The 13,691-nt window shown below is 22.1% G+C and overlaps 2 protein-coding genes across 4 annotated transcripts in view; one reads left to right on the top strand and one right to left on the bottom strand.

The window, feature by feature from the left end:
• The first annotated feature begins 330 nt into the window (after positions 1 to 330).
• LOC122856786 (nucleobindin-2) lies at positions 331 to 3,568 on the top strand. Its single transcript, XM_044158626.1, has 9 exons — positions 331 to 878; positions 1,084 to 1,238; positions 1,312 to 1,416; positions 1,488 to 1,797; positions 1,865 to 1,941; positions 2,020 to 2,297; positions 2,373 to 2,529; positions 2,624 to 2,659; positions 2,764 to 3,568. Exons 2-9 carry the CDS (start codon positions 1,104 to 1,106, stop codon positions 3,421 to 3,423), a joined length of 1,758 nt encoding a protein of 585 aa, XP_044014561.1. The 5' UTR covers positions 331 to 878; positions 1,084 to 1,103; the 3' UTR covers positions 3,424 to 3,568.
• Positions 3,569 to 6,545: 2,977 nt separating this feature from the next.
• The window catches only part of LOC122856769 (protein bric-a-brac 1-like), a 212,064-nt gene continuing 204,918 nt past the window's right edge, over positions 6,546 to 13,691 (bottom strand). For 2 of the 3 annotated variants that reach the window (XM_044158591.1, XM_044158590.1), the window contains 4 exons: positions 12,018 to 12,198; positions 11,799 to 11,884; positions 10,605 to 10,829; positions 6,546 to 10,484 (listed from right to left, as the gene is read on the bottom strand). In XM_044158591.1, coding sequence (XP_044014526.1) covers positions 10,003 to 10,484; positions 10,605 to 10,829; positions 11,799 to 11,884; positions 12,018 to 12,198 — 974 coding nt within the window. In that variant the 3' untranslated portion in view covers positions 6,546 to 10,002. The remainder of the gene's footprint in view (positions 10,485 to 10,604; positions 10,830 to 11,798; positions 11,885 to 12,017; positions 12,199 to 13,691) is intronic. The other variant, XM_044158593.1, reaches the window with a different exon arrangement.

The following is a 13,691-nucleotide window of genomic DNA, read 5'->3' as shown; positions in this document are numbered from 1 at the left end:
ATCACCAAATTATTAATAATATTTACCTGATTTTATTTAAGGTATTATTTGAAATATAATTTCAACAAAATAATAATTTTGTTATTGTTTTATTTACACTATTGTTATTTTAAAAAACAAGTAATAATAAAGTACAACACCTACAGTTAAATTATATAAATTTTAGGTAAATAGTTATTGTTAACAAACTCATAAAAATAAACAAACATAAAAAAGTAAATAATAAAATACACGTGGATTTAGTTCAGCACATTGTTTGTATTGACAAAAAAGGAGGGCAAAATGTCCTTGACTCAGGTATAAAGGATTGTGTCCACCAGATTTTAGAAACAAACATTCATTGCTGCCAACATGAAACACAAAGCCTTATTTACATTAATTATTTTCATCAATTTTCATTGTTTATTGATTTTAATTTTTATTTAACAATTATAAATAATTTAAACAAACAGATATTGATAAATTAATTAAATAAATAACATAATTAATTAAAAGATAAATGCAATATTAAAGTACTTTTTAATTTTTTTTTTTGTCGTTTTTCATGTAAACCAATATTAAACTTGATCACTCTTTTTTATTTTTTTTTTTCTCTCTCTCTGTCACTCTCGAAACATCACCCATGTTCTTTCGCATTTGTTATTTTTCCATTAAGAATTTGACACATCACATTTTTTATTATAATAATAAATATCATTAAAAAAAAACAAGATAAAGAGGAAATTAAGTGACGTATTAAAAACACTCGTGGAATAAATTTTCTACTCAGAATAAAACAAACAATAAACTTCAATACTAATTGTTTAATTTTAAATTATAATTGTTATAAAAGTTATTTGTTAATTATTATATATATGTGTTGATTAAAAAAATTAATTGTAAGTGATATAATATTGTTATCATTTAATCTAAATATAAACATAATTTATTAACTCATTTTTAAATCAATGATGTGGCTTTAAAATGCTTACGAAACATCTAGAGCCTTTGACCAATATTTAAAATGTTTTTATTGAAAATAAGATTTTATGATAATAAAATATGGATTAAATAATATATTGATAATAATTTTTAAATTTACAGATTATTTGTTGTTATTAAAAATGAAGCTAGTATGGATAATTGGAGTTGTTTTTTTGATAATGCAAGGTTGCTTTGCACCACCAGTTACCAAAACAAAAGCTGATGAGGAAAAAGCTGATCATGAAAATGATGATGACAATAATATAGAAACTGAGGTTGGTTTTAATTTTAATTTATTAATTAAATATATGGTGATTTGTTTTTAATTTTTGTTAATTTATCTTCAAGTTTGATTTACCCTATCAACGTTATCTCAATGAAGTTGTCCAGGCACTTGAAACTGATCCAGAATTTCGTAAAAAACTTGAAGTTGCTCCAAAAGAAGATTTTTCTGTATGTAAAATTTATTAATATATGTTAATTTAGTTATTGAAAATTATATATTTCATTGTGATTATTTTTAGACTGGTAAAATTGCCCATGAATTGGAATTTGTTCATCACAATGTAAGAAATAAATTAAATGAGATTAAAAGAATTGAATTAACAAGATTATTACATCTTGAAAATGAACTTCAAAGAAAATTAGATTCATCAAATCCAGATTTTAAGGATCATGTTGATCATACAAATCATGATAATTTTGATGTTGAAGATTTGAAAAAACTCATTCACAAGGCAACAGCTGATTTAGAAGAAGTTGATAAAAAACGTCGTGAGGAATTTAAAAAATACGAAATGGAAAAAAAATTTGAAGAACAATTAAAAGTACAAGGTAATAATTGTTGTAGAAAAATATAATAAATTGTTTAACTAATGTTAATTAATTTTTTTTAATGTAGAAATGGATGAAGAACAGAAAAAAAAATATGCTGAAGAGCTTGAACATTTAAAACAAGAACAAAAAACACACAAGCCTGTAAGTAAAATATAAAAATAAAGAAAAAAAAATGTTAATTAAAAGAAATGAAATATTAATAATATTTTTATTTTAAAGATTCATCATCCAGGTAGTCAAAAACAATTGGAAGAAGTTTGGGAAAATCAAGATCACATGGGTGATCAAGAATTTAATCCAAGTGCATTTTTTCAAATTCATGATCTTGATGGAAATCGTCACTGGGATGAAAATGAAGTTAAAATATTATTTTTAAAAGAATTAGATAAAATGTATGCTGGTTCTAAAGTTGATGTTAATGAACGTGCTGAAGAAATGGAAAGAATGAGAGAAATTGTATTCAAAGAAGCTGATACAAATAGAGATGGTTTCATCAGGTAATTATTGTTATTATTTTATTTAAATATATTTGAGCATTTCAAGAGTGATGATATAATTTTTGGTTTATCTAGTTATTCTGAATTTTTGGAAAATACTAAAAGAGATGTGTCAAAACAAGATCCAGAATGGCAGCCTATTAATAATCAAGAAGTTTATACATCTGAGGAGTATGAAGCATTTCAGAGACAAAGAGAAGCACAAATTGAAAAAATGAAAGCTGATGGATTGGTAATGAATTGTTGCATTTAAATTTTAAACAATATAAATATAATTATATAATTAATTTACTAACCTTTCTTTGTATTTTATTTCGTATTATCAGCTACCAGCTCAACCACATTTTGGACATGATGGACAAGTAAGAAAAATATAAATAATACAATTAAACTTTTATTGAAAACAATATAAATAATAACAGAAAATTTAATTTATCTTTTCGCTTTTTTTGAATGGTTATTTTAGTTGATTGAAAATCAGTATCCATACCAGGGTCAGGTGCCAATTAATGGCCAACAATATCACGGTCAACCACCTCAGTATCAAGGGCATCCAAATGATATACAATATCAGCAACAACATCCACCACAATATCAAGGACAACATCCACCGCAATATCAACAACAACATCCACCTCAATATCAGCAACAACATCCACCACAGCATCAAGGACAACAGTATCAACAAATGCCTGTTCAACATCAGCAAGTACCTGTTCAACATCAACAAGTCCCTGTTCAACATCAACAAGTACCTGTTCAACATCAGCAAGTACCTGTTCAACATCAACAAGTACCTGTTCAACATCAACAAGTACCTGTTCAACATCAGCAAGTTCCTCAGCATCAACAAATTCCAGTCCAACAACATCCAAATCAAGTACCCCAACATGTAGAACAAAATAATATTAATACAAACCAACAAATTCCTCAACAAGTGGCAGCTCAAAATATTCCACAACAACAAATACCTGTTCAAAATAATCAAGTACCATTAAATACCCAAAATATCAATAATAATTTACCTCCTCAACAGCAACAACAACAAAATCAACAGCCTTCTCAATCACAACAACATTTATCAGATGATAAATCAAAAATTACTTCCAATGAAATTAAACATTAAAATATAAGATAATCACTGCTTATTTTACCATGGACATTCTAAATAGGACACAAAAATTAAACGACTCTTTAAATTTATAAATTTTACAATAGCCCAGGCAAATTGGGATAATATGATCAATAAAAAAATTCTCAACATAACATAAGATGATCTGGTTTATTATTTTATTGATGAATTTTTTTTAAAAAAGTTATCAATAATATAAAAGAAAGAAAAAAAAAACAGTGGGTTATTTTATCATCTTGATAATAATTAATTAACATTTTGATTTTTTAAATTTTAATAAATTATTCATACAGTTCAAGGATGATTAAAATAAATAAAATTAAAAAAATAATTGATTTTATTTTTTTTAAAAAAAAAAGGAAAAAAATTCAATTAATTGTTATTAATTACTAGTTATTATTATTATTATTATTTCATTTTTTTTTATTTTTAAATTTACAAATTTTGGGAGCGTTTTCTATTCAATTTTTTTTTTTTCTTTTATATTGATTAAGGTCACAAGGATTGATTAATTGACAAAATTTCAAATTTTTTATATTTTATTTTTTTCTTTTTTTAATTATTATTGCATATTGTTTATGTTAGTTATATTACTTAGGTATACGTGCCAAGTAGCAACTTAAATTTATGATTGCGTGATTTTTCTGTTTTTGTTTTTATTAATTAACTTTTTGTTTTTTAAATTATTATTATTAATATTCTTTTGTTTTATGATTTTCTCATTCGATTTACGAATTAAGGTAGGTAGGTAATGTACGCTTAATTATTTATGTATTTATAAGTATAGCATTATTTCGGTAGAACGTCATTCTTAAAAACTAAGAATTATTTATTTTTATTAATATTTTTTTCATTGTTATAATTTTTTTGTTTTCTTGGATATAATAAATTAAAAACAGCACAGTTTATTAAAAATTAAATTTTTTTTTTTCATATTATTCTGTTGAATATTTATTTCAGCTTATTGTTTCACAATGTTTCTCAACTCGATAACGAAAAAGACAAAAATAAATAAAATATTTAATAAAAACAAAAATAAAAAACAAAAAGAAAATTACAATAAATAAAATTTTCCAGTCTAGAGATTCAACTAAAAATAAAGAAAACATTTTAATAAAAAATATTTCATTTTTCAATTGTGTGACAAATAAATATTTTAAAATATTTTGTTCGCTATTTTTTTTTTTTTATTTATCAAGATATATATTTATTGAAAAGAAAAGAAAAAAGAAAAAAAAAAAACAAATAATAAATTTACAATTTTTTATATAACTGCAAGGAGCCTTATCACGATCGCAGTCTCAAGAAATTTTGACTCTAATTATCGCATTATTAAAATTAATAAAAATTTTAATTTATTTCTATTTGATTGCACGTCATTATGATCGTGATAAAAATGCTCCGGGCATTTTAATAAATAATTATTCCATAATTATAGGTCATCCTTAAAAAATCGAACTACTATCTACAAGAAGACAGAAAGAAATTTAAAAAAAAAAACAAAAAAAGTTTATAAAATATTCCATCTTCACTTGATTGATTTTAATAATTAATTATTTATAATATTTGCAATATTAAGTTCGATTTTTCAAGCTTTTAATTTAAACAAAAAAAAACCAATAATAATAATAATAATAATAATAGTAATAATAATATTTTTTGTTTTAAATTATGATAAACAAGTGACTTTTGACTTGGGTCTATTATTACTAATAATTAATAAGTTATTACTATTTTTAATATTAAATAATATAAATACAATAGCTTAGAAGTGAAATAATAATACAATTGCTTGAACCTGCTGTGCGATACTTGTGTGTTCAATTATCATTTTTATTTTTTATTATTTTTTATTAATCATTTTTATATTATTTACAATGATGCCACAATTGCTCAATCACGTTTTATCATTTATCCATTTTATTTATTTATTTTGCGCGATATTATTATAATGGTTTTTTTTTTTTTTTGTTTTCAATTTCTATTGGGAATTGTTTTTATTTTTCTTATTTTTCTCTTATGATTATTTTATTTTGCGGATTTATTTATTTATTTAAAAACAAAACTTTTTTTTTTCTTTATCTCGTGCTATTATAAATGACTTTAATTTGAAATTATTATTTAAAATTCTATTTTTAAATTTTCCATTATATTTTTGTTCTGTTTTTTTTTTTTATTTTTTTTCGTTTTTTATTTTGAAGAAACTAGGATGCTCAATCTAATATAATTCTAATTTATTTAATATTATTTTTTTTTTCAGGAAATAAAATGAAGCGAGATTTATTTATTTTTTAAACAATTTTTAACTTTTTTTTTTTTTCCATTTGATTTATTTTATATTCAGTATATGTATGATTTATTTTTTCATCTGGATTTTATTTACCATTGTTTTATTATTATTATTATTATTTTTTGTGCATTATTTTCATTATTTATTTATCTATTTTTTTTATGTATATATATATATTTTATAATTGTGCCTTTCAGCGTTTTTTCTTCGCGTCTTTCTGAGGAATTGGAGGGTGAAAATAATAACAAACAAAAAATAAAATTAATAAAAAATTAAAATTAACAAAAAAAATATAAATTAAAACTCGTTGTGAGTCGAGTACAAGGCTATTTATCGTGGCATTAAGTAATTATTATATTAATTAATTAACTTTGATGTCTCATTCAAATTTTTTTCTATATTAATTATAAATTTTGTTGTTTTTTTTTTCATTTTTAATTTATACAATCGAATTGGCGTTCTCCAAAAAAATTGCTTTCTCAAGCTGTCGTATGTTTTTTTTTTTTTTTTAATTAAATATTTTTATGAATCCAGTATTTACAATTTTAATTTTTTTTTAAATTTATTTAATCGCGTCCTACCACTGAGATTTATTTGTTTTCAATTGGCATTAAAACGAAATATCAACATTTTCAGTATATCTGTTCTGTTTTGTAATTTTTTTTTTAAATTTAATTTTTGTCTAGTAAATGCACTCAGCAGTCACCAAAGTACTCGATATACATATATGATTTTTTTTCTTTTTTTTTTATATAATAATATATATCCTATACATAATCATTTTTATGTCACTATATCAATACGTACTAGATACTTTTTTGTTCACTTACAATTTAGGTATGTAATATAGGTTTTTTTTTTTATATTTAATTTTTATTTAATTAATTTATGTTCACAGTTATTTATATCAAAATGTGGAAAGGAAGGTTGTTTCTTAATTTTCATCCGAGCTCACTCATTTTTTTGTTTTTATTTTCTTTTAATAATTTTTTTTTTATATATTTGCTTTTAATTATTTATATTTCAAGATGTTTTTTGTGTGTTTTTTTTTCTTTTCAATATTTTTAATTTCAATTTAGCTTGTTATTATTATTACTCTTTTATAATAAATAAATAAATAACATAAATTGAGTTAAACTTCCTACAGACATGCCATTCAGGGTATTACCGGTAGTGGATCGATCCAAAACGGAATTTAATTATTGTTTTTTTAATTTTTTTACTTCATTTTTATTCAGTGTGCGAAAAGGCATGACGGGCAAACGCGCAAATTGGACACTTTTATAGTGTTTCTGACGTTTGCACGACAGGCGACTTTTCTCATCATTTAAATATATATATATATTTTTTTTTTTTTCATAATACACTTTTAAGCAACACACTCATTCCATACATACTTAATTTTATTTTTTCTTTCATCGACATATTGCAGTTTGGTTATTAATTTATTTCGTGAGGTTTTTTTTATTTTTTCTATATTATTTATTTCGAAAATTTCAAATGACTTTGTTTTTTGGTTTTTTCACTTAAAAACTGGTCACGATCTACGGGACTCTTAAACATTTTTTTTTTTTTTTTTGGAAGGCACTTACTACTTTTTTTAATTTTTTTTTTTTATACAATAGTTAATTTAATTTTTTTTTTCACAATCGCACGTATATTTTTTTTATTTTTAGTCTCAAACTTGCTGTCTTTTGCGCATTAAACTCGCTCGCTCGGTCTCTTTGTCATAATTTTGAATAAAACATGATTTTATTTCTATTTTCAAAAATTTATTTGCTGGACTTTTATCATTTTTTTTAGTTAATATTTTATTTTTGAACACATTTTTAGCCTAAATTGTAGAAACATTTTATTTATTTATTTTTCAAGTACGTATACATTTTTTTTTTCTAATAATAGTAAGGATATTTTTTGAAATTTATTTTACCGCTTTTAGTTGTAAGATATCCTTCTATTTTATTTTTTTGCACAAAAATTTTTGTATCAAGAATATTATTTTATTTTATTTTTTTAAATTATTAATTATCATCGTGCTAATTGGAATGAATTCCACTTGTCTAAAATCTCACTTTATTCTTTTCTTAAATTTTTCTATCTTTCATGATTTAATTAGCTTTAAATTAGTCTGGCTTGATTATTAATAATTTAAAAAATTAATTATTAATTTATATTATTATTTAAAAAATTTTGAAAAAATAAAAATATCACGAATATTATTTTTATTCATTGTAGAAAAATTTATATTTAATAATCAAATTATTTTTTTGTAAATTATATACAATTTCAATCAAATGCCAAGCTAAGTTATTGTTAATTAGTCAAGATTTTCTTCTTCTTTTTTTATTTTTTATATATAAAAATGAAATAAAAAATGACCGAGACGGGCGAGAACTTTCATTTCAATTCCTAGACACAAATGAAATAAGCCAAAACAATGTTCTCATTGAGATTTGTTTTCTCTTACGAAGGCCACTTCGAATTGTATTTTTTTTTTGTTTAAATTTTTTTTACATTTAGTAGAAATTTCAAAGGGAATTTTTATATTTATTTTCATATTAATTTTCATTGGGATTCGAGTGATCGAGAATCCCAGGGTCCCATAATTTATTCTGGCCGAAATATAACAACAAACGGCGATTATTAAAATTTTGAAAAATAGCACAATCTCTCAAATAAATTAATTAAAAAAATAAAAAAATAAAACAACCCATTAAAACATCATTCATTCAATTTTTTTGTTTTTTTTTTCGTTTTTATTTTTTATTTTTTTTATCACAAAAATAATAATTATAATTAAAAAAATAATAATAAACTCACCAGAAATTCATCAAAGATCCAGTCTACAAGAATTTAATTTTTAATATTTATATTTTTTTTTTTTTCCACTTTCTTTTATTTTATTATTATTATTTTTTAAATTTCATTATTATTTTTTTTTTTAATTTTAAATCCTAAATAGTTTAATTTTTATACTTGGCATACCCCAAATATGGCAGGAAGGCAATACGCTTTAATAATTAGACACTTTTTTTTTTTTTTTTTTTACAAATTTGCCAAATTGATGCACCACATTTGATACTGTTTCTTTTTTTTTCTAAATTTACTTTTATTTTTTCCTATTATTAATTTTACAAAAAACAAAACAAAAAAAAAAAAATTCTATATTCATTTTCCAAGTCTTTGACTCCCTTTCGAATGTCGAAATTTTTTTTTTAATTTGCTGTTTTTTTCTTCGTATAATTTTTAGACAAGACAGTGAGAAATTTTGTACATTTTCACGCCTATACGATTTAAGTAACGCACAAAACAATCCACGCATTTATAAACTAAAAAAAAAAAATATTTATTGTTTCAAATATTTGTTTATTAATTATTAATTCAAATTAATTTATTTTCATTTTTATAAATACGTGGACGTTTGTGATTGACTAGAAATTGTCGCGTTATTTTACTTTATGTATTACAATTTTTTTTGTATTTTTTATTGAGATTATTCAGATATATTCTCATTGTATGTAAATTACTTTTTCAATCAAATTTTTTTTCATCAAATTGTTCGCTATAACATGCAACCGATTTTCACTATTATACATTTGGCATTAACATAAATGTAATCCGTATGTGTACATATAAATTACTTGGATATTTTTATGTTTATTTAAACTGTTTTATTTTGTTAAATAATTATAATATTATATTTTCATAATTTATTTAAATCAATGTTTTTTTTTTATCAACTGATTTTCTACTCATTAAAAATTGTTTTAAAAATTATTATTTTTAAGGGCAAGGGAAGGTATTTTGGCGCACATACCAGTCCGACAATCGACTAATTTTTATTATACATTTCTAAGACTTTATTTTAAATAAAATCATTAATTTTGTTCATGATTTATATTTATTCTTTTTTGTCAATTAAATTTAATCTTTGTTTGACAATTTTTTAAATCTAAGTAAAAAGTAATCGAAATAAGACAAATATTTATCATTTTATTTTTACAAAATTCGCACTCGCTTCATTTATTAATGTTCCTTAAATTTTTTTTTTTAATATTATTATTATTATTTTGATTTTTTTGATTTTTTACGCTTTTTTTGTTTTTAAATTTTTTTTTATCAAAAAATCTTGAGGCTATTTATTCATTGACAATTAATTTCCTAAATTTTACTAAAAATTTCTAAATACAAATGTTGATTAAAATTTGATAATTTTACATTCCCAATAGCCTCTAAATAATATATATATTAAAATAAATAAAATAATAAAAATAAATAAAGACTTATTGCTCACTTCTTGAATCACTTAGTGGTTCAATTTTAACTGGTACTTTATCTTTATCAATATTTTTATGATGTGATGTTTTAACAACTAAATCAGCAATTTCATCTTGAAATAAATTATCTGGTCTTGAACTAATATAATTACGTTGTGTTTTATATGACATACCAATACCAATATCAACACTATTTGGTATATGTGCTGGATCCATTAATGGTGCCAATGGACTTGCCAATGGGCTACCTTCCATTGGACTTTCTGGTGGACCAACTGAACCAGGACTTTGTAATCCCAATATTAATGGTGAATTACGATTATTACTATTTGTATTATTATTATTATTGCTTGTACCACTATTATTATTTAAATGATGTTGATTAACTTGTATTGCTGCTTGGAAGTTTGCTGATAAATTTGTTGCAATCATATCATGTTGATGAGTTTGTGCTGCTGCAACCATACTACACATTTGATGTCGTAAACCTTGAAAAAAAAAACAAACGAAATATTAATTTAAATAATATATAGATTTATTTTATTGGTAAATTAAATAGTATATAAAATTTAATAAATATATATTGTTTTAATATAATTTTGTATTACCTTGTGCAACCGCAGCAACCGCAGCCGCAGCAGCACCAGGACTAACCGCAGAATCAGGTCGATTGCAAGCATAATTTCCAAGTGTTGGATATATTGGTGTTGTTTCTTCTTTGACAATTGTTCCATCACGAAATACAACAGCACGTATAACACCTCTAATATGTTCATCTGGCCATACACCTAATAGTATTCTTTGTGGTCTTCCTCGTCCTTTTGGTCTCAGGTCTGATTTATATATATTCAAAAAACAAAAAAAAAAAATAAAATAAATAATCAAATAAAATATAAAATCAATTCTATTACTTTTATTTATCTCCGGATATACTTAATAAATTATTGAACAATGAAGAAAAAAAAAAACCATAAACAATATTTATACATAATAATAAAGCCAATTATTATTTTGATACTGGAGATTAAAAAAAAATAATAAATATATATTTAATAATAGCTTGATATTAATTCCAGTAATTTTTTTTTTTTTTTCCAGTGACATTACACGACGACTTTTGTTTAACAATAACAATAAAATATAGCTTGTATAAACATAATATGAACATGAAAATATTGTAGCTAAATATACGAGTTGACATAATGCTGAGGTTGTTCTAAATTTTAATATAATGTGTGTGTTCATAGGATAAATAAAAGTTAAAAGAAAAAAAAAAAAAAAACGTAATAATAAAAAGAAAATTAAATAGAAAAAAAAAAAAAAAAACTATACCAGGCCTTGCTGGGTAATTATGAATTTTATGAGCGTAACTAAATTCAATATTACGTTTATTTGGTGTCATGATTATCATTTTGTATAATGGACATACTGAGCATGTGGCGATATCATTATTATTATTATTATTATTATTATTATTATTATTATTATTTTTTAATTATCAAAACTATAAAAATTTTCATTATACATTTTTCTTTTAATGTTTGCTTTTAATTTTCATTATTTTTTTCTTATTTTTTAATTTAAATTAATTTTTATTTTTTATATATGGTTTTGTGTTTGTTTAGAACAAATGTTTTATATTTTTTTTTTTTTATTTTTATTATTGTTTTTGAGCTTGCATTCTTCATAGTAATTTGTACGAGGTTATTATTAATTATTGACGCAATTATTGCAACTCGTGCGCTTGAAATAGATTTGTTTTTTTTTTTTTTTTTTGTTTTAATTTTCTAACTAAAACTCACCGGCTCCTCCGTCTGCACTTGGTCCGAGCATGTTGTGTACTCGATTTGCGTAGAGTACAAATGTTGGATATGGAATATCATATTTTCTGAAATTAAAAAAATTATATAAATTAATAAAAAATTGTATAAGTAAATGAAAAAAAAATATAGAAAATGATGTATTTATTAATTATAATTAGGCAAAGTTTAAATTAGTTTTATTTTGTTTTTTTTTTTTACCTTGCTGCTTGACTCAGTGATAATCCTTCTTTTAGTACACTAAATATTGCCTCAGCCATTGTTTCAGGTCTCCATGATTTTAATGGTCCACGTTCACGAAAACGAAGATTATGAACAAGACCAGAATTTGTATTCCAACATTTTTGCCACAATGATTGAAGCTGATACTGGTAACTTTCTGCTGAAACATCCCCCGCGCGGGATAAAGAAAAACGCGGAGAAAATTTGTATAAATTAAATTGTTCAATAATCATTCATTAATTAATAATATTAAATAATAATTAAATAAAACTTCTCATTAACAATTTCAAATAATAAACTCATTTGTTTTTTGTTTTTTCCATTGTATTGTTTGTTTTTTTTTTTTTTTCACAATATAACATTGGGATGTGAACAATAATTGGATACAATATATATATTTCTTTTTTTTCAAGTTTTTCTATACCTTGTGACGCGTTCAGGCTGTAAAAAAATGTTTTTTTTTTTTGTCTTTTTTACATACAAGTCTTGATGTATTTAATTGCAATAAATTGAAAGAACAAAAAAATATAAATATAATTGGGTCAATTGAGGGCAACGTATTGTATTCTTCAAGTCATATACAATTATTACAAAAAATAATAATAATTCATAACAATTTTTTTTCATCTAATTTGATGTTTTTTTTATGCAACTCTATATATATTAATCATTATCCTTTTTTTTTTTTTTCTACTGTCAACAATGAAAAAACAAAAAAAGGATAAAAACGTCGAATGATTTTTCACAATATTTTAACAAAATGTCTTACATGATAATTTAAAAAAATTATAAACTAACATTATGATGAAAAATTAAATACTAATAATGACAGTCATAATAATATTAATAATTATAAATACTTATTGAGAAAAAAAAAAATAATAATATGAAAAAAAAATTTATAATATTAAAAGATAAATAGTGAAAAAAAAAAAAATGATAAATAAAAATGGTAATTAAATAATGTGAAACGTCATATGAGGAAGTGATGTAAGTTGTCCAGGAAAAATAAAAAAAAAAATTAAATTAAATTTACTTGAAGCACCCGCACTTGGACATTAAATGACCTCAATTCACAACGATTATTTAATAGTTTAGTTATTGGTTCTAATTAAGTCTACCTCCAATTTAATAATTAATACAATTAATTGGAAATCACATATATGCTTCGTTCGTGGTCTATCTTTGGAACGAATAAATATACCGGAATTATTATGACCGGCTAGACCATTTATTAACTCGTCATTTTATTTTTTCATTTATTATTATTTTTTTTTTTTTTTGTTTTTAATTTTTCAATTTTTTTATATATCATCATTTATCATATAATTTTTTCATTTTTTTTTTTTATCTATTTCATCATTTGTTTATAATATTTGTCTTATATAATTAATTTTTTATTTTGATAATTTATTTGTTAGAAAAAATAATTTTTTTTTTATTTCGTCGTTTTTTTTTTTTTATAAAAAGGTTTTTTTTTGTATTGTCTTTTTTATTTTGATTATTATTGGTCCCTTATGTTATTAAAATTATTAATACATCAACGATTTATAAATATTACTGTGTTTTTATTGAAAAAAAATAAAATAATATTTGAGCAAATTTTCCTCGAGTATTTACGTATATAACAATTGTTTTTTAAATTTATCTTTT

Source organism: Aphidius gifuensis, linkage group LG5 (assembly GCF_014905175.1).
Source record: "Aphidius gifuensis isolate YNYX2018 linkage group LG5, ASM1490517v1, whole genome shotgun sequence".
In the NCBI taxonomy this organism is placed as follows: domain Eukaryota; kingdom Metazoa; phylum Arthropoda; class Insecta; order Hymenoptera; family Braconidae; genus Aphidius; species Aphidius gifuensis.
This window is presented reverse-complemented; position numbering and strand designations above follow the sequence as displayed.